Source organism: Ictalurus furcatus, chromosome 6, assembly GCF_023375685.1.
Source record: "Ictalurus furcatus strain D&B chromosome 6, Billie_1.0, whole genome shotgun sequence".
In the NCBI taxonomy this organism is placed as follows: Eukaryota; Metazoa; Chordata; class Actinopteri; order Siluriformes; family Ictaluridae; genus Ictalurus; species Ictalurus furcatus.
This window is the reverse complement of record NC_071260.1, coordinates 4,594,142-4,613,813: the sequence shown is the minus strand read 5'-3', so window position 1 is coordinate 4,613,813 and position 19,672 is coordinate 4,594,142. Positions and strand designations below refer to the sequence as shown.

General features: G+C 43.1%; 1 protein-coding gene across 1 annotated transcript in view; it reads left to right on the top strand.

Moving 5' to 3' along the window:
- cwc22 (CWC22 spliceosome associated protein homolog) overlaps positions 1-11,251 on the top strand; it is a 43,957-nt gene extending 32,706 nt beyond the window's left edge. Inside the window, exons 19-21 of the mRNA XM_053626268.1 lie at positions 107-208; positions 1,221-1,405; positions 6,858-11,251. Coding sequence (XP_053482243.1) covers positions 107-208; positions 1,221-1,405; positions 6,858-7,636 — 1,066 coding nt within the window. The 3' untranslated portion in view covers positions 7,637-11,251. The remainder of the gene's footprint in view (positions 1-106; positions 209-1,220; positions 1,406-6,857) is intronic.
- The last annotated feature ends 8,421 nt before the right edge of the window (positions 11,252-19,672 follow it).

Below are 19,672 nucleotides of genomic sequence, written 5' to 3'. Positions count from 1 at the left end.
CCGCCCCCCAGATGGATTTGTGCGCTAGACGTGCTCTGCTCAGAAACACACACACAGACGCTACACGTAAACGATAAGTGTATAAACGGCGCCGTTTCGTCTGCAGGACCCTGCAGCCGTTCTTCGAAGGCCTGTTCCCTCGCGACAACCCGAGGAACACGAGATTCGCCATCAATTTCTTCACCTCCATCGGCCTGGGCGGACTCACGTAAGAAGCGACCCTTTTCTCTGTTAGGCCACGTGCAGATATTCCATCTCTCTGTACCGGCGTAATGGTAACCTTTTACAGGGCGGTTCTATTCAAATGTCAAGCTTAGAATGGGAGAAATAAAGTCGCTGTTTAACTGCTCGGATTAAAGGTCATGACTTGCCATGCAAACATGTAGCCTGATATATAACGTGTTAATAAGCCAAGTGACGGCGCAGTGGATTTCAATTAGAACGATGGTGGGTCTTTTAAATGAACCTGGAGAAGAAATAGCCTTGTATCCAAACCAACAAGAGCGAAATAAATAATCGAGAACGTTGGCGGCTGGACACTTACAGTTGTGCCTAAAAGTTTGCACACCCCTTGCAGAATCTGCTAAATCTTAACCGTGGCTGTATGATGTCGAGCGCCATCTTTTCACACTGAGGACAACCGAGGGACTCGTACACAACTGTTACATAAGGTGTAATAGACTGTAGACTAAACCGTTTGTCAAGATAGTGAGAATTCATTTTATGGAAAAATAAAAATAAGTAATTTAAAAAAATTTGTATGTGGTAATGAGTAAATACCAATACTGCACATTTTTTACAAAATATGAATAACTCCTCTAATGATGCCTTTATGAATGCTTTATGAGGAGAGGTCAGGTGTTTTGGATTATGAATGCATCATCTGTTAATGGCTTATGAGCATGCTGTGAGGGGATGGAATTTCCAAAGCATTTTAAATATGTAAAAATAAACATTAACGAGCACGAGGCAGAACAAAACTCAGCTGCTGTTTAAGGTTCAGACAACATTTAAACACGGATTAAAAAAAATATTTACACAGATCTGTAGGGGTTTTTATGTGTCTTATTAAAGCATTTTGAATATCATGGTCTGTCATTTAACCTATAGCGACCCATGGGTTCTGGTACACTGTTGGCTAACCAACCGTGGTTCTGGTTCTGGATCACGCCTACTGTTGGCTAACCAACCGTCCCCCATCCCCCCTCTCTTTCTAACAGAGATGAGTTAAGAGAGCATCTGAAGAATGCCCCTAAGATGATCATGACCCAGAACCAGGATGTCGAGTCATCTGACTCTTCCTCCTCCTCCTCGTCCTCATCATCAGATTCCTCATCCTCGGGCAGTGACAGCAGTGACTCGGATTCCTCCAGTGACTCAGACTCCAGCAGTTCCGGATCTTCAGGTACACACTAGTCCCACTTATAATACAGTATCTCATCCATCAGTACACTAGTGCCTCTCTGAGTAGACTACCTCATCCTTAGTCCCTCTGTCAGTAGACTATCTCATCCTTAGTCCCTCTGTCAGTAGACTATCTCATCCCTAGTCCCTCTCTCAGTACACTATCTCATCCCTAGTACCCCTCTCAGTACACTATCTCATCCCTAGTCCCTCTCTCAGTACACTATCTCATCCCTAGTCCCTCTCTCGGTACACTATCTCATCCCTAGTCCGTCTCTCGGTACACTATCTCATCCCTAGTCCCTCTCTCAGTACACTACCTCATCCCTAGTACCCCTCTCAGTACACTATCTCATGCCTAGTCCCTCTCTCGGTACACTATCTCATCCCTAGTACCCCTCTCAGTACACTATCTCATCCCTAGTCCCTCTCTCAGTACACTATCTCATCCCTAGTCCCTCTCTCAGTACACTATCTCATCCCTAGTACCTCTCTCAATACACTCTCATCCCTAGTCCCTCTCTCGGTACACTATCTCATCCCTAGTCCCTCTCTCGGTACACTATCTCATCCCTAGTCCCTCTCTCGGTACACTATCTCATCCCTAGTCCCTCTCTCGGTACACTATCTCATCCCTAGTCCCTCTCTCGGTACACTATCTCATCCCTAGTCCCTCTCTCGGTACACTATCTCATCCCTAGTCCCTCTCTCGGTACACTACCTCATTCCTAGGCCCTCTCTCAGTACTCTCTCATCCCTAGGCCCTCTCTCAGTACACTATCTCATCCCTAGGCCCTCTCTCAGTACACTATCTCATCCCTAGTCCCTCTCTCAGTACACTCTCTCATCCCTAGTCCCTCTCTCAGTACACTCTCATCCCTAGTCCCTCTCTCAGTACACTCTCTCATCCCTAGTCCCTCTCTCAGTACACTCTCATCCCTAGTCCCTCTCTCAGTACACTCTCATCCCTAGTCCCTCTCTCAGTACACTCTCATCCCTAGTACCTCTCTCAGTACACTCTCATCCCTAGTCCCTCTCTCAGTACACTCTCATCCCTAGTACCTCTCTCAGTACACTCTCTCATCCCTAGTCCCTCTCTCAGTACACTATTTCATCCTTAGTCTGTCTCTCAGTACACTCTCTCATCCTTAGTCCCTCTCTCAGTACACTATCTCATCCCTAGTACCCCTCTCTCAGTACACTATCTCATCCCTAGTACCCCTCTCTCAGTACACTATCTCATCCCTAGTACCCCTCTCTCAGTACACTCTCATCCCTAGTCCCTCTCTCAGTACACTCTCATCCCTAGTCCCTCTCTCAGTACACTCTCATCCCTAGTCCCTCTCTCAGTACACTCTCTCATCCCTAGTCCCTCTCTCAGTACACTCTCATCCCTAGTCCCTCTCTCAGTACACTCTCATCCCTAGTCCCTCTCTCAGTACACTCTCATCCCTAGTACCTCTCTCAGTACACTCTCATCCCTAGTCCCTCTCTCAGTACACTCTCATCCCTAGTACCTCTCTCAGTACACTCTCTCATCCCTAGTCCCTCTCTCAGTACACTATTTCATCCTTAGTCTGTCTCTCAGTACACTCTCTCATCCTTAGTCCCTCTCTCAGTACACTATCTCATCCCTAGTACCCCTCTCTCAGTACACTATCTCATCCCTAGTACCCCTCTCTCAGTACACTATCTCATCCCTAGTACCCCTCTCTCAGTACACTCTCATCCCTAGTCCCTCTCTCAGTACACTCTCATCCCTAGTCCCTCTCTCAGTACACTCTCATCCCTAGTCCCTCTCTCAGTACACTCTCTCATCCCTAGTCCCTCTCTCAGTACACTCTCATCCCTAGTCCCTCTCTCAGTACACTCTCATCCCTAGTCCCTCTCTCAGTACACTCTCATCCCTAGTACCTCTCTCAGTACACTCTCATCCCTAGTCCCTCTCTCAGTACACTCTCATCCCTAGTACCTCTCTCAGTACACTCTCTCATCCCTAGTCCCTCTCTCAGTACACTATTTCATCCTTAGTCTGTCTCTCAGTACACTCTCTCATCCTTAGTCCCTCTCTCAGTACACTATCTCATCCCTAGTACCCCTCTCAGTATACTATCTCATCCCTAGTACCCCTCTCTCAGTACACTATCTCATCCCTAGTACCCCTCTCTCAGTACACTATCTCATCCCTAGTACCCCTCTCTCAGTACACTCTCATCCCTAGTCCCTCTCTCAGTACACTCTCATCCCTAGTCCCTCTCTCAGTACACTCTCATCCCTAGTCCCTCTCTCAGTACACTATTTCATCCTTAGTCCGTCTCTCAGTACACTCTCTCATCCCTAGTCCCTCTCTCAGTACACTCTCATCCCTAGTCCCTCTCTCAGTACACTCTCATCCCTAGTCCCTCTCTCAGTACACTCTCATCCCTAGTCCCTCTCTCAGTACACTCTCATCCCTAGTCCCTCTCTCAGTACACTCTCATCCCTAGTCCCTCTCTCAGTACACTCTCATCCCTAGTCCCTCTCTCAGTACACTCTCATCCCTAGTCCCTCTCTCAGTACACTCTCATCCCTAGTACCTCTCTCAGTACACTCTCTCATCCCTAGTCCCTCTCTCAGTACACTATTTCATCCTTAGTCTGTCTCTCAGTACACTCTCTCATCCTTAGTCCCTCTCTCAGTACACTATCTCATCCCTAGTACCCCTCTCAGTATACTATCTCATCCCTAGTACCCCTCTCTCAGTACACTATCTCATCCCTAGTACCCCTCTCTCAGTACACTCTCATCCCTAGTCCCTCTCTCAGTACACTCTCATCCCTAGTCCCTCTCTCAGTACACTATTTCATCCTTAGTCCGTCTCTCAGTACACTCTCTCATCCCTAGTCCCTCTCTCAGTACACTATTTCATCCTTAGTCTGTCTCTCAGTACACTCTCTCATCCTTAGTCCCTCTCTCAGTACACTATCTCATCCCTAGTCCCTCTTTCAGTACACTATCTCATCCCTAGTACCCCTCTCAGTACACTATCTCATCCCTAGTACCTCTCTCAGTACACTATCTCATCCCTAGTACCTCTCTCAGTACACTATCTCATCCCTAGTCCCTCTCTCAGTACACTATCTCATCCCTAGTACCCCTCTCAGTACACTATTTCATCCCTAGTCCCTCTCTCAGTACACTCTCATCCCTAGTCCCTCTCTCCGTACACTCTCATCCCTAGTCCCTCTCTCAGTACACTACCTCTATCTATCTATCTATCTATGTATCTATCTATCTATGTATCTATCTAAAATACATACAGTGCTAAGAAATAGTATTTGTCTCCATCCTGTTTTTGTGTATATCTCGTACTAAATAGTTTTACATCTTCAAAAGAAACAACGTAAAACAAAGACAACCTGAGTAAACACACTATACCGTTTTTATTTATTTATTATAATGAAGTAAAAAGTTATCCAACACTTATCACCCATGTGAAAAATGAATTGCCCCCTTAAGCTTAAAAATCTGGTTGTGCCAACTTTAGCAGCAATAACTGCAACCAAACTCTTTCGATAACTGGAGAGAAGTCTTTCACTTGCTTCTAGGACTAGGGTTATCACGGTACCAAAATTTCAGTAGTCGGTACCAGTAAAAATCCACGGTACTCTGTACCAATTTCGTTATCGAAGCAAAACACAAAAACATGCTAATTGAACAACACACTATTTTATTAATAGTTATTTATCAATTTAAAATGTGTTTTTAAAAATGCCATTCTGTGTACTTGAAGTACATCATTATTAAAGCTACTAGAGTTATCCAGACAAGAGTAGAAATGTTTTTCCAATGTCTTCTTGTTCCACGGTGCACTCATGAGAAGTTCCTGACTGACCACCTGTCAGGCAGCGCGTCATTACCGGGTTGACCCGAAAATCTGGAACTGTCAACTTTTTTACTATTGACTTGGAACCGAAGTACTGGTACTTTTGACAACCCTACCTAGGACTATGTTTTGGATCGTTGTCTTGCTGCATAGTTCAGTTGCACTTGAGTTTCAAATTACGGACTGAAGACCAGACATTCTCCTTTAGATTTTCTGATCGAGAGCAGAATTCAAGGTTCCCTCAATTATTTCAAGTTGCCCAGACCCTGAAGCAGCAAAGCATCCCCACACCATCACACTACCTCCACCATGCTCGACTGTAGATATGATGTTCTTTTTGTGGAATTCTGTGTTTGGTTTACGCCGGATGTAACGAGACCAGTGTCTTCCAAACACTTCCACTTTCAATTCATCAATCCACAGAACATTCTCCCAAAAGGTTTGAGAGTCAGACGAGCTTTCATGTTCTTCCGGGTTAGCAGTGGTTTTCACCTCGCCACTCTTCCACGGATGCCATTTTAACCCAGTGTCTTTCTGATAGTGGAGTCATGAACAGTGACCTTTATTGATGAAAGAGAGGCCTGTAGGTCCTTTGATGTTGTCCTCGGCTCTTTTGTGACTTCCTGGATGAGTAGTTGCTGTGCTCTTGGAGGAATTTTGGAAGGTCGGCCACTTCCGGCAAGGTTCACTACTGTGCTGAGTTTTTCCATTTGGAGATAACGGCTCTCGCTGTGGTCCTTTGGCGTCCCAGAGCCTTTGAAATAGCTTTGTAACCCTTCCCAGACTGATGTATTTCAATCACCTTCTTCCTCATCAATTCGGAAATTTCTTAAAATCTTTCCATAGTGTGTTACCGGGTGTGTTAAAAAAGTTCTATTTAAGTGTTGATGTGATTGAACAGGGTTTGCAGTAATCAGGCCTGGTTGCGTCTAGTCCAGCTGAACCCCATTATGAATGCAGTTTCATAGATTTGGGGAATTAGTAACTACGGGGGCAAATACATTTTCACACAGGCCCAGTTGGTATTGGATAACGTTTTTGCTTCAATAAATTACATCGTTCGAAAACTGTATTTTGTGTTTACTCGGGTTGCCTTTGTTTTATCTTAGGTTTTGTTTTACTTGCTGAAACAATTGAACGAGATGTACACAAAAACAGAAGAAATTGCTTTTTCACAGCTCTGTAGGAGAAAAGCTGCAGCAAACGACAGATCAGTTTCCAGAGAAACAGGAAAACTGAGCTCATACACTCATCATTTCCTCCTCGTCATTTACAGCCTGTCAGGCGCTCAGTTCTTTAGAGCTTTAAAATACAGTGAAGGGAATTTGGAAGGCAGTAAGAGTGCGTGCGTGCACTTTGCGTAAAACCAAACTTGCACAGACGTCTGTAATTGCTTTAATTGTTTTTTTTTGGTTTTTTTTGTTCTTGTTAATGGTATGTTGTTGTCTAAATGGACATCAGGTCACACACTCACATACACACAAAGATTTCCTGACTGAGCATTAGCCTCCAGCTAATGATGATGTAAGTTGCTCAGTAATGGATGTAAGATACACTGCAGTTGACTTGCTAATTCTCTCGCACACAGGAAAGCCATACCGTGGAGAGCGTGCAGCGAAAGTTGCTCTTAATGTGCGAGAGCGCGGGAGAAGGGTCTCGCCTGACGTACGAGGGAGAAGAGACTCCCCCGGTGTGAGAGAGCGCAGGCGAAGTGGCACTCCTGTTGCGCGAGAACGCTTGCGAAAGGACTCTCCTGTTGCGCGCGAACGCTTGCGAAAGGACTCTCCTGTTGCGCGCGAACGCTTGCGAAAGGACTCTCCTGTTGCGCGAGAACGCTTGCGAAAGGACTCTCCTGTTGCACGAGAACGCTTGCGAAAGGACTCTCCTGTTGCGCGCGAACGCTTGCGAAAGGACTCTCCTGTTGCGCGGGACCGCTTGCGAAAGGACTCTCCTGTTGCGCGGGACCGCTTGCGAAAGGACTCTCCTGTTGCGCGGGACCGCTTGCGAAAGGACTCTCCTGTTGCGCGGGACCGCTTGCGAAAGGACTCTCCTGTTGCGCGAGAACGCTTGCGAAAGGACTCTCCTGACCGGGGAGAACGCAAGGACCGGCAGTACAAAAACAGAGAGACCGAGGACTCGCGCAAAAACAAGGACACCAGAAGTGACTCGCAGAGAGACCGAGATTGCCGACGCAGCCGAGTGAAAGCGAGGTCAAAGTCAAAATCGCCTGAGAGAAGCAGCAAGGACGTTTCCTCCAAAGATTCGTACAGGAACGGAGTGGAGCGGGAGGACAAGGAGAGCCGGTACAGAGGCTCCAGGAGGAGAGAGGACAGGAGTGTAGAGAGATCACCCAGGCGACACAGATAGCCCACGGCACGAGAAAAATCAGAATTATTACGTCGCAACCTTAACTTTGGACCACGAAATGCAGTGTCTCTTCGCAAAGTAGCAGTGCATTGTGGGAAATACGGATGGTTTTAGATTCCCACTGGACTGTAGAAATGGGAGGAAAGTGTTTGTTTGTAACCTGGAGGACATTTTGTATTTTGAGTTCCCTAAAAATGTTTTGTGTTTATATGACCATTAAAATAATCGATCAAACGACTAGCTTCCGTCTTCAATTTGAAACGTGCACTGGATTCGTTAATATGTCGAGTCTCACCAGCAACGTTTACACGTAGAGCAGAATAAACAGCAAACGATCACGTCCTTGCACACGTCCTTGCTGGGGTTTACCTATAGGCTACCTGCAAAATATGAAACCAATTTAAAGATTTATGAATGAGCTAAACCTGCAACTTGGGTAACTTTTGGGGAGTTAGATTCCACACGTAAAGGTTTCACGTTCCATCGAATGTGGGTATGAACATAAATACGAGCGCACAAACCATTCAGTGAGCCCTCGATCCCTGCAGATGGGGGCGGCGCCATCCGGGAAAAGACCACACCCACCAAGACGGAAACATTTCAATAAAAGATAACGGTGAGTCAGTTTATAGAGTACTGATTTCTGAGGACTCGTCCATCTAAAGGGTCACGTGGAGCCAAACCTTGCCGGTGAAATAAATAAATGCCCCCTACAGTACAACAGAGCGGGCAGTTACATCCTTAAATGCTTCATTTTATTGCACATTTTACATGATTGACACGTTGAAGTGTCAATCCTGTCCTTTTTCATTCGTTTGTTTGGAATTTTTCTTATTTAAAAAAAAATAAATAAATACATCATCCTGAACGAGACAGACTTAATTCCATAATTGCAGAAGGTTGTAATTTTCCGTTAAATATCGGTTTGTTTATTCGCTTGCTTTGTGACAGGAAATGTAACGTTCAGCCTGCCAGACAGCCCGTCTCTCCTTTTCTTATTCATTCTGTAAAGAAAACGACACACAAACCGACGCTGTCGCTTCTAATCTGACGAGCGCTGACGCTGATGTGTCCTTTCTGCCCTCCAGGAGCTCGGAAAGAACGCCGCCATTCTTTAATAAAGCCCTCGTTCACTTCTCGGAGGGTAAACGGTGAACGCCTATCCTAGAAACGCGTCCTGCCTTTGTAGTCGGCTGTAGATTGTCCTTTGTGATCACGCAGCAGCCGATCACCGGCTAGTTAGAGTGCTGGATGTGGATAAGAGAGCAGAGGCACTGTGGATTGATGGGTAGTCAGGTAAATAGACTTCATTGAACCAGTGGAAGTCGTTTTCAGTGTCCCTATTTGGTTTCAGAGTTTATGACAGTAAATACTGCAGATGAAAAGGTTCCTCTGTTTTGTTTTTTTTTCTTTTTTTCTTTTTCCTTTTACGCCGTACCAGCGTCTGCCTCGTTTTTAGAGCTCCGACAAAATTCAAAGATAAATTGAGGAGTAGACGCTCTTGATGTCCATGGTGAAATTTGTGTGCAATACGGAGTATAAAGTGCATAAAATAAGTGTAACGTGTGCCAGCAGGAAAATAAGAATGATCGCCTACTCGAGTCATTCACTTAACGGAGGGAATTATGGGTAAACAGACGTGATTGATCCTCCAAGGAGACATAAACCTGTACACCGTAAACGACGTGTGCTGGAGCCAATTGGAAAGGATGGTGAGATGGGAGATCAGTGGATAGTTGGATGTATGTGAGAGAGGGTGATTTATTTATTTATTTTTAAATGATCGATATGAGAATGATGGGTAAATTGGGAATAGATGGATGGAGGAGTTGGTGATGAATAGATGTAATGCTGGATAGATGGAGGAAGGAATAGGAAGCAGGATTTCTGTTCCATGGATCAGATGAATCAGGATGATAAATGGATGGAAGGAGGAATTAATGGAAGAGTGCATGATGGTTTGAAGTATGAGAATGGGGGGAGGATGGATGGAAGAGTGGATGATGAATGGAGGGATGACCAGGAGAATAGGTGATAAGTGGAAGAGTTGTCAGAGGATGGTAAATGGAAGGAAGGACGGATGAATGGGAATGTTTACAATAAATGAATAGGTGGATGGAATAGAGCACAAGAAATTAATAAATGTATTTAAGAGTTTACGATAAAATCAACTGGAAGAGTTCGTGTTAATTTAATTGACGGATAGATGAGAGTTTAGGATAAATGAATAGATGGATTGAAGAGGTTATGATAATTGGTAGATGGAAATGGAATAATGGAGTCATTTGTAGCTGCAACGTTACACTGAATATAAATGAAACATGTAACATAAAATGGAAACTTTTTTTGTGTGTAATTGATCATCTGTATAGAAATGTTACCTACCGAGAAGTGTTTGACACACTGGTTAGGAAGCTCTTGGTAGTTGGGCTGATCTCTGCATTGCTATCTCACTAATGGATGCAGGATAATGATGTAGTCTGATCTCTTCTACCCCTTGGAGGTCTGTGCTGACCTAAGCCACAATTTATGCACATGTCCTACCCTTAACAAGGTGGTTTTTATTCATCATGGAGACCGATGTCATGCTCCCAGTTCACACTGATTTATTTGAGCATTTTCAGAACACTTATTTGAATGTTGAGAGCCCAAGCTTGTCGTAACAGCAGCTAGCTAATGCTCACTTGTGTAGTGTCCATTGTACAGATGTGCAAATTGTATACACACGTACCGTTCATGACGAATCACTAAATCCGTCTGTTAAAAAGGCACTACGAGCAAATTGTAATCTTTTAGTCAAATGTGTTAATTAAATAAGGAGTAAAACACTTGAGGCCATGCAGTTAGAGGAAAATAATCCACGACGGCGCGGTGGAGATGCTGTTACACCATAGCAAAGCTGCTAGTCGGTGTCCATTTTATTTACAGTATTTATTTGTTGAATTGTGTTGCAACGCGTGTTTGAGCAGTTTATGTACATTTGGGCAGGAGCTTGAGACGTATGTTTTCGTTTACCTAGAATAGACTGGTAGAGTGGAGAATATATGGAAGATTTGTGGAAAGACGGATGGATTGGAGAATAAAACTGTGACTGGATGGATGGATGGGAGCGCGAATGATGGATGGGTGGATGGACTATAAATTGAGAATGGAGCTGGATGGATGGGAAAGTAGAACATAAAGTACAACGCTGAACATGAAATGTATGGGATGGATGTGAGTGCGAGACGAATGGCAGGATGGTTTGGTGGGAGAATGGATGAAAATGGATAGGGTAGAAAATTGATGGCTGGGAGAATGGATCATAAATTGATAGAGCAAAGATCAGTGGGTTGATAAACTGAAGACTGAGTAGATGGGTGAATGGGTAAAAGAATGAAGGAGTTGAAGGAAGGATGTCTAGATGAATAGAAGGATGTGACTGGATGGATGTAACAGTGGAATTTATAATGGGTAGAAGGATGGAGTTTTCAGTATATAAGTAGTTAAAGGTGAAAGGGTAGACGGATGATAAACTGATAGAACGGAATACAGGATCGACGGATGATAAACTGATTGAAAACAACGATGGAATGACGGGGAAAACCCGTCAAAACAAAGTATGGATAGATGATATACTGACAAAAAGATGGACGGAAGAGAAACTGATAGAACTGAAAAGGATGGATGTATAATAAACTGACGGAGCTGACAAAAGGATGGATGAATAGATGGATGAATGGATGGATGATTAAGACACTGATAGAACTGAAAAGGAGGGATGGGTAATAAACTGTTGGACCTTGAAAAATGATGGATGGATGGACAATAAACTGATCCGACTGAAAAAAGATAGAATTATGGTTGGATGATAAACTGATGGAAGTGGGGAAATATATGAATGGATGCATAACAAACTGATAGAACAAAAAAGGGTGGGATTATAGGTGGGTGGATGGATGATAAACTGATGTAACCAAAAATAGAATGTAATAATGGATGGAAGATGAACTGATCGAACCGGTAGAAAGATTGATGGATGATAAACTAATATAACTGAATAAAAAGGATGGAATATGGTGGAGTGGAGACAGAATAAATGGATGGAAGAAATCTAAGTAAACATGTTTAATCTGCACTAATCCTGTTTATAATCTCACTGCACCTTTTAAACAGGTTCTGTGTTGAAGTCCATTGTACAGTTTATCAGGTGAGAGAGAATTATTTACCTCAGGATTGGAGGACTCGGACTACTCATCGAAAAAAAAAAGAGAAATCCGGTTTGCCTCATCATCGGTCAAGCACAAACCCATCCGTCACTCGCGTCACTGTGAGCTGCTGATTCATTTTCTTTTTGTTGAGAACTTAGCATCTACTTTTTGTCTAGTTGTGTTGAGAATTTATCATCCCAGTGCTGAATGTAGCACTCCATTAGCAGGAGACTCTTTTGGAAACAGGACTCAGCCGTTCACAGCCATGTGACAATGTGTGTGTGTGTCTGTCTCACAGTTCACACTTCTTTTTCCAAGCTCTATTTAGGACACAACCCTATTCAGTATGCCTGCTGTGGTTTGAAGGCTCAATTTGCATGTAACTCCAACTTAAACTATGCAGTTGTTGCGAACCAGATGTCGCTTCACGAAGACTGATGGACGGATAGAGATGTGTAGGGAGGACCTGCTGTATACTAAATGAACACGGTGCTCATAGAGTTCTTGAGAAAGCAGGATGTTCCACTGAGGAAAGAATGATGCTGAAAGCATCCTGTTTCTCATGATATCCCCATCGTTTTTATTAAGTCAACGGAGATTTGTTTAAAGCGGTGACAACATGGACGACAAATCCCGGAGGCTCTCTAAGCTAAGCTGTTTAGTGCAACTATCAAGTATCTATGTCTGTATTCAGGTTTAAACCTGACGTGGGTGTGGCCTAAACTGGACAAGGTTACCACGCTGAACCTGGAAACACTGGAAGAAACCCAGAGGTAGAAATGTCAGCAGCGTCAGCAGCCAGGGCCGGAGTGGGACTGATTTTCCGCCCGGGCATGTCATCTGAGTAATCCATGCATGTGGCCTCTATATGCAGCGCACACACTAAATACATATATACAGCTGCAATCAAAATGAATCAACCCCCATTGCAAATGAGGTTTATTGTGAAAATGTACAGACTTTCAGTAGTTTGCAATGAACAAATTGAACAAAAGCAGCTGAAATGGTTCAACACAACGCATGCTTCAAGTGGTTGCCAAAAAATTCAACGGAAAACGCGACTTATAAGGACTTCCCCAGTTTCAAAATGATTCAACCCCCTGAATAGAATCCCTCACAACAGCACAAATATGCAAAACAGGTGTTGTCGCAAGCACACCTGATTTGACTAATCAAGGGCTTCATTAGTTGTACCAGGTGTGCTTGAGCTGGAACACATGGAATACCTGAACAGGCTAGGGGCAGAAAGATATGGAATACCTGAACAGGCTAGGGGTAGAAAGATATGGAATACCTGAACAGGCTAGGGGTAGAAAGATATGGAATACCTGAACTGGGCAGAAAAAGGAAGCTATCGACGGCTGCAAGCAGATTTCTAAGGTTGGTAGGTTGTGAAAAACCCTCGAGTGACTGCATCTTTATATTTGATTTTGTTTGCTTTGTAAATGATATGTTATCAGTTTATTCCTTGCTGTGTGATTTCTCTAAAGCCACATTGTTGATATAAAATTCTGTTGTTGACTTCTGAAATGAGTGAACCCACCTTTCCCTGGATAGACTCTGGATCCACCACAACCCTGTTCAGAATAAAGAGCTTACTGAAAGTAAGTGAGTGCATGTTACACAATACCGCGAGCTTTTTTCAAAACTTCTCATTATTCAGACAACTGGATTTTTCAGATCCACATGGTCTGCTGTTAATCCTGGCTTCAGGTAGACTGAGGAAATCTACCTGTGAATGATATCATTGCCTCCTCATGGCTCCAGGGTCCCTGGTTTGATCTTGAGCTTGGTGTGTGTGTGTGTGTGTGAGCCCTGCACTGGACTGCCATCCATTATGTGTTAAAGGTCACCACAAATCTTTATTTCTAGTCACATGATGTAATGTAGAGCAGAATTCAGCTCACTGGTTCTTGAATATAAGTAGTCTAACTTGGTTATTTTTCCAGGCTGCAGTGAAGATGGATGGATTGATGTGTGTGTGTGTGTGAGAGGGAGAGAGAGAGTTTGTGTGCCGTCCTTCACGTCCTTGGCCCGTCCCTCACAAGAGAGCTGTGCGTTACGGTAATGACGCTATTCATCACTGACTTTGTTGGTGGGATTTTGGATTAACTCATGCTGGGTTAATGGAGAGATCTGAATTACAGTGGTATGAAAAAGTGTCTTGCTGTGAGCTGCACTTATGGGATTTTTGCTCTGAACGAGAGCCGTGAACCACAATCAGTTTTTCCTCCATCTTCTTTAAACTTGACGTGTATGAATCACCCAGGCTGTTTCCTGAAGCCTGATGCAGGTACATGTACAGGTACATTCAGACAAAAGTTCATCTTTGTTATTTATTTATTTTTTCAGATTAATTGGTGTGAACTGTCGGTGTATGCATCGCTTCCACTGAAATCAATGGCAGGGGTGCATTTTTTGATGGGGACACACACATTCTTGTGAATCATAAACCCAAAACCAAATCACAAACCTCACCATAAACTGTAACTCCAATCATAAACCCCAAACCCAATTCTAAACCTCACCATAAACTTGAACTCCAATCGTAATCCCCACTGTAAACTCTAACTCCAATCATAAGCCCCAATCCTAATCCCCACTGTAAACTCTAACTCCAATCATAAACCCCAAACGCAATCCTAATCCCCACTGTAAACTCTAACTCCAATCATAAACCCCAAACGCAATCCTAATCCCCACTGTAAACTCTAACTCCAATCATAAACCCCAAACGCAATCCTAATCCCCACTGTAAACTCTAACTCCAATCATAAATCCTAATTCTAAACCTCACCATAAACTTGAACTCCAATCTTAATCCCCACTGTAAACTCTAACTCCAATCATCAAACCCAATCCTAATCCCCACTATAAACTCTAACTCCAATCATAAACCCCAAACCCAATCCTAATCCCCACTGTAAACTCTAACTCCAATCATAAACCCCAAACCCAATCCTAATCCCCACTGTAAACTCTAACTCCAATCATAAACCCCAAACCCAATCCTAATCCCCACTATAAACTCTAACTCCAATCATAAACCCCAAACCCAATCCTAATCCCCACTGTAAACTCTAACTCCAATCATAAACCCCAAACCCAATCCTAATCCCCACTGTAAACTCTAACTCCAATCATAAACCCCAAACCCAATCCTAATCCCCACTATAAACTCTAACTCCAATCATAAACCCCAATCCTAATTCTAAGCCGGACTACCTAAAGGAAACCCCAAAGCACAGGGAGAGAATGCAAACTCCGTGCACACACGGCAAAATCAAGCCCCCATCCCTGGAGGAGTGAGGCAAATGTGCTAACCACTAGGCCACCATGCCCCCCGCAACTCCAATCATAAACCCCACCCTAACTCTAACTCCAGTCATAAACCCCACCCCTAAAACCCTACAAAACCCCAACCTTAAACCACAACCCTAAATCCTTATTCCAACCATAAACCCCAACCCTAGACCCTAACTCCAACCTTAAACCCTAATTCCAATAATAAAACCCACTCCTAAACCAAAAGTCCAGATCTAAACCACGGTAATGCAATCAAAACCCCAAAACCTCATCCTAAACTCATAACTCTAGACCATAACTCTAATTCTACATCCTGTGCCAAACACCTATCTTAATCTCTCCCCCAAGATTATACTTGATTTTAATGCACATATGCAAGATGGCTACCGTACAGAACATTTGTGATGTGATTTGTGCATTTCTCAAAAAAAACCAACAACCCAATTTATGCACATATTGCAATTCCAGTGTAATCAGTAGGGGCAGTATTTGAAACAGCACTCCATTAACGCAGTGAAATTGGATTAATAACCTGATAACCATCTACATTTGTCCCAGTGCTGCTGTTTCTGCCATTCTTTGAAGATACACATTATCAGAGCCTTCTCAAATTCCACCAATTTTACTGTTTATCTTGTCCGAAATCAGAGGTCATGGTCAAAGATGATATTCTGGTACTAGTGAGGGATATTTTCACTCTGATATGCCCCCTAGTGGACAGAGCATTCAATCCTATGGGTTTAAATCTGCCACAAAGATTGTACTTAAACCCTAGGCTTGTGTAAGTCGCTAAGTTCATTTATGTTTTTGTCTCCATTTCTGCTTCATATAAATGTGGAGACTCTTTCACAGGGAAATAAACAGCCAACTCTATTGGTCTTAGTTTTTTTTTTTTTTAAAAAAAAAAAGCTTCACACCAGAATGTATTTTTTTCTCCATGATGCTAATATTTTTCACACCACTGCATGTACATCTGTCCTCACTAGGCTCTTTCTGAAGACCAGATGAGTTCCTGTTATTGGAAAACTGATCAGTGTTGCCAGATTCAGTAATTCCCTGCCCACTCTGGCTCATTTTAATCACACTGAGCTGAAAAGAAAAAAAAAAAAAATGGCCTTGGGCTGATGGATCTAATTTGGCAAAGTAACTGTTTGGGCTGGTTTTAGACCATGAAAGGTTGGCAACAGAAAATCCAATCTGGCAAATGTGCATCTGATTTGTGAGTCCCAGTGCTGTGTGTAGGATTAAAATGAATTTAGCTGAATGAGTGTCTGCAGTCACGGTTTGGTGATTTTTCCACTCTAATACCTAACTTACTAAAAGCTGATCATGAGCAGATTATTTGAATTTAGGGGTTTTAGGCGCAGCAGGGCAGAAACGTGGTGTGCTCTAAATGCTATCATTCTTGTCTAATTAGTGTTTTTATAAGCACACGAGCAATTTATTGTTGATTTTTTTTCTTCTTCTTCTTCCAAGATCACCTTGTTCCTTCGACTTATTCACGTTCTTTTTTTTTTTCTTTTTCTTCGTCACTAATTTCATTTGGATAAAATTAGCACTAAAGGCTGAATTAACAACCTAGAAACGCCCTTGCAGTGCTGGGAAGTAGCTAGCTACAACTAGTGACTCTACAAGCTTTTAGTAACATGCAAATAGCTTAGCTATTCTCAAAATAAAACAGCTTTTCCAGTAACTAGCTACTTTAAAAAAAAAAAAAAACACACACACAGAGCGGTAGCGCACTCTAGATAGATATATCCAGAAATTAACTGAACAAATATTAGTGGAGTGAGCCCACTTTGGTACCTTTTTGCTTTTCTTTTTTGATAACGGTTGCTTTATAGTTACGTCATGTTAACCGCGTCTTACTACGAGCAGTTTAAGAGCTTTGTTATGGAAAGTAGCTTCCCCAGTACTGCTCACTTTATTTGTCAAAGTCTAAAGTATTGACAGTATTAACATGATTAAGGCTCTGTCCTCTACATTAATTTTCATATTTAGCCAGTGTTCATACTAGTAGGTCAGCCATTTTAGGAAATGGCACAAATGTTCGCAAAGATAGAATTGTTTCTAACCAGACCTGATCGTTGTTATTTCCAAGTGATTATATGGTTTTATCTGAGGTACTGCCAGGGTTACACCCACATTTTATCTGTAACCTGATTCTGTGTTCTGTAGATAAATAGTAAGGAAAATGTTCGTTAATAGACAGCATTGCATTCTCGAGGCTGATTTGACAACCTAAAAACTCCTTCACAGTGTTCCGGAGTAGCTATAAGTAGCGATATTACTAGCTTAACTGCATTTTAACTGTTTTTTTTTTTTTTTTAACCAGTTAGCATTATAAGACAGTCTGGTAGATATTTCCAGAAACAAACTGAACCAATATTAGCAGAGAGGCCTATCTGTCTTATTACTAATTTGCTGAGTGTTATTTTACAGTCGAATAAGATTAATAATAAGCAACCGAGGGGGATACAAATTTTTGCACTCGCCTGTAGCTAGTGTACTGTCCCAAAGAAGAGGTTTGTTTGTGTTTTCTCCGCAGCTGTTGCTTGTTGGAATGGATACTAATCAGAGTGGGGATACACCACTACAGGACCAGAGTTGAGATGTTCTGGAGGAAGATTTGGCTGCCATTCGCTATAGGACGTGTTGAGTGAGGGTGGAGTTCAGCCTGTGTCCTTGAAAGCCTGTGTTTAAACTCTAAAATAGAGCTTTAGTGGATGACCACGACTGCAGCGTGCAATTAGGAGGCCGTACACCTACCAAGGAAGAAGCTCACTGCAGCATCACACACCAGTCTGGTTTGATGAGATAGCAATTTTTAGTTGGAAGCAACTTGAATAAGTGCAAACAACGGCACATGAACTCAGTCCCCCTTATCAGTTTCAAGCAAATAAAACACACATTAATCGTTGCCTGTAATGGGATTGGTGCATACAGACTGGCGTGTTGGATTTGTACTGGTTTCTCATGGTCATGATTTCTTGGATCATATAAACAAAACAGTGATGATGATGATGTGTGTGCATTAATAATAATCAGTGACTGCTGGTTGTGATATTACATATGAGCGGCTAATACATTATATCTTGAGGTCTCATTGGTGGCATGATAAGAATGATATGGGACAAAATATTACACACACACACTTAAAGACTAATATCTAGCTACATTCAGTGGACAGTTTGTTCTTCGTGTATTTACTTCTAGTTTCTTCTCCAAAAAGATTTTGAGTGAAACCAGTACGATAGAGTAAATAATCTACCTTGTTCCTGTTCAATACACCTACGAATGTATTTTGCGGCCTCGCAGCTTCCTGCTTGGATCCGGAGCTCGAGTTACTGTCTGTGTGGAATATCTGGTTCTCCTTGTGGGTTTCTTCTGGGTTCTCTCGTTTCCGGTAAATGGACTGGATCTGCTGAATTTCCCCTAGATGTGAATAAGTGTGTGAAAGCGCGTCTCTGGTGATGGACTGGCATCCCATCGTTCCCGATTTGTTCCCACCCTACTAGGGGGGATAAAACAAAAACAATAGAAACCATCACAGAGATTCTAATGGTTTCCATTACAAATACGATTTCAAACCATCATCTAACCATTACCCATTACCATTCTTGGTCTTTAATAGGGGTGCACAGGGGTGACCCCTCCAGGGTCCGGGGTTCGATTCCCACCGTGGCCCTGTGTGTGCGGAGTCTGCATGTTCTCCCCGTGCTGCGGGGGTTTCCTCCGGGTACTCCGGTTTCCTCCCCCAGTCCAAAGACATGCATGGTAGGCTGATTGGCGTGTCCAAAGTGTCTGTCGTGTATGAATGGGTGTGTGAGTGTGCGCTGCGATGGATTGGCACCCTGTCCAGGGTGTACCCCGCCTTGTCCCCGATGCTCCCTGGGATAGACTCCAGGTTCCCTGTGACCCTGAAAAGGATAAGCGGTATAGAAGATGGATGGATGGTCTTAAATGGTTTCCGCTAGACATAGCATGCTAAAAATAGAAGGCAACAACTTACCAGTAGAGACCCATTACGGTTTCCATTAAAACCAATACAACTGTCATTATAAATAACAATTACAGTTATGAGGAATTCTTTTGGGTTTTTTTTAATTTTTATTTTTTTCCAGCAGGATTGGCTCTGGGAAGTGTTTACTTCAGACGAATGAATGGGGGGGGGGATATATTTTTAGAGCAGAAAATTATGAATAACAAATAACAGTGAAGTTGGTGTTATGAAAGTGCTGATGATGGCAGCGATATCTCATACATGTGTATCGTGAGGTAATTTATCACGATATTGATATTACAGTGCAGTATCACCCGGCTGTAAGAAATCCTATACAGTAGCACAATAAAGGAATACAATTTAAACTTAATCTCAAAATATACAAATTAAGAAGAAGAAAAGAAAACGTTGACTAGCATTGTCAGTCACGCTAACGTACACAGAAAGCCAGGCGCATGCACGCGGCGCGCTGCCGCTTCAAGGCGCGGGCACGAGAGAGAGAGAGCGAGAGAGAGAGCGAGCGCGCGCGTATGTGTC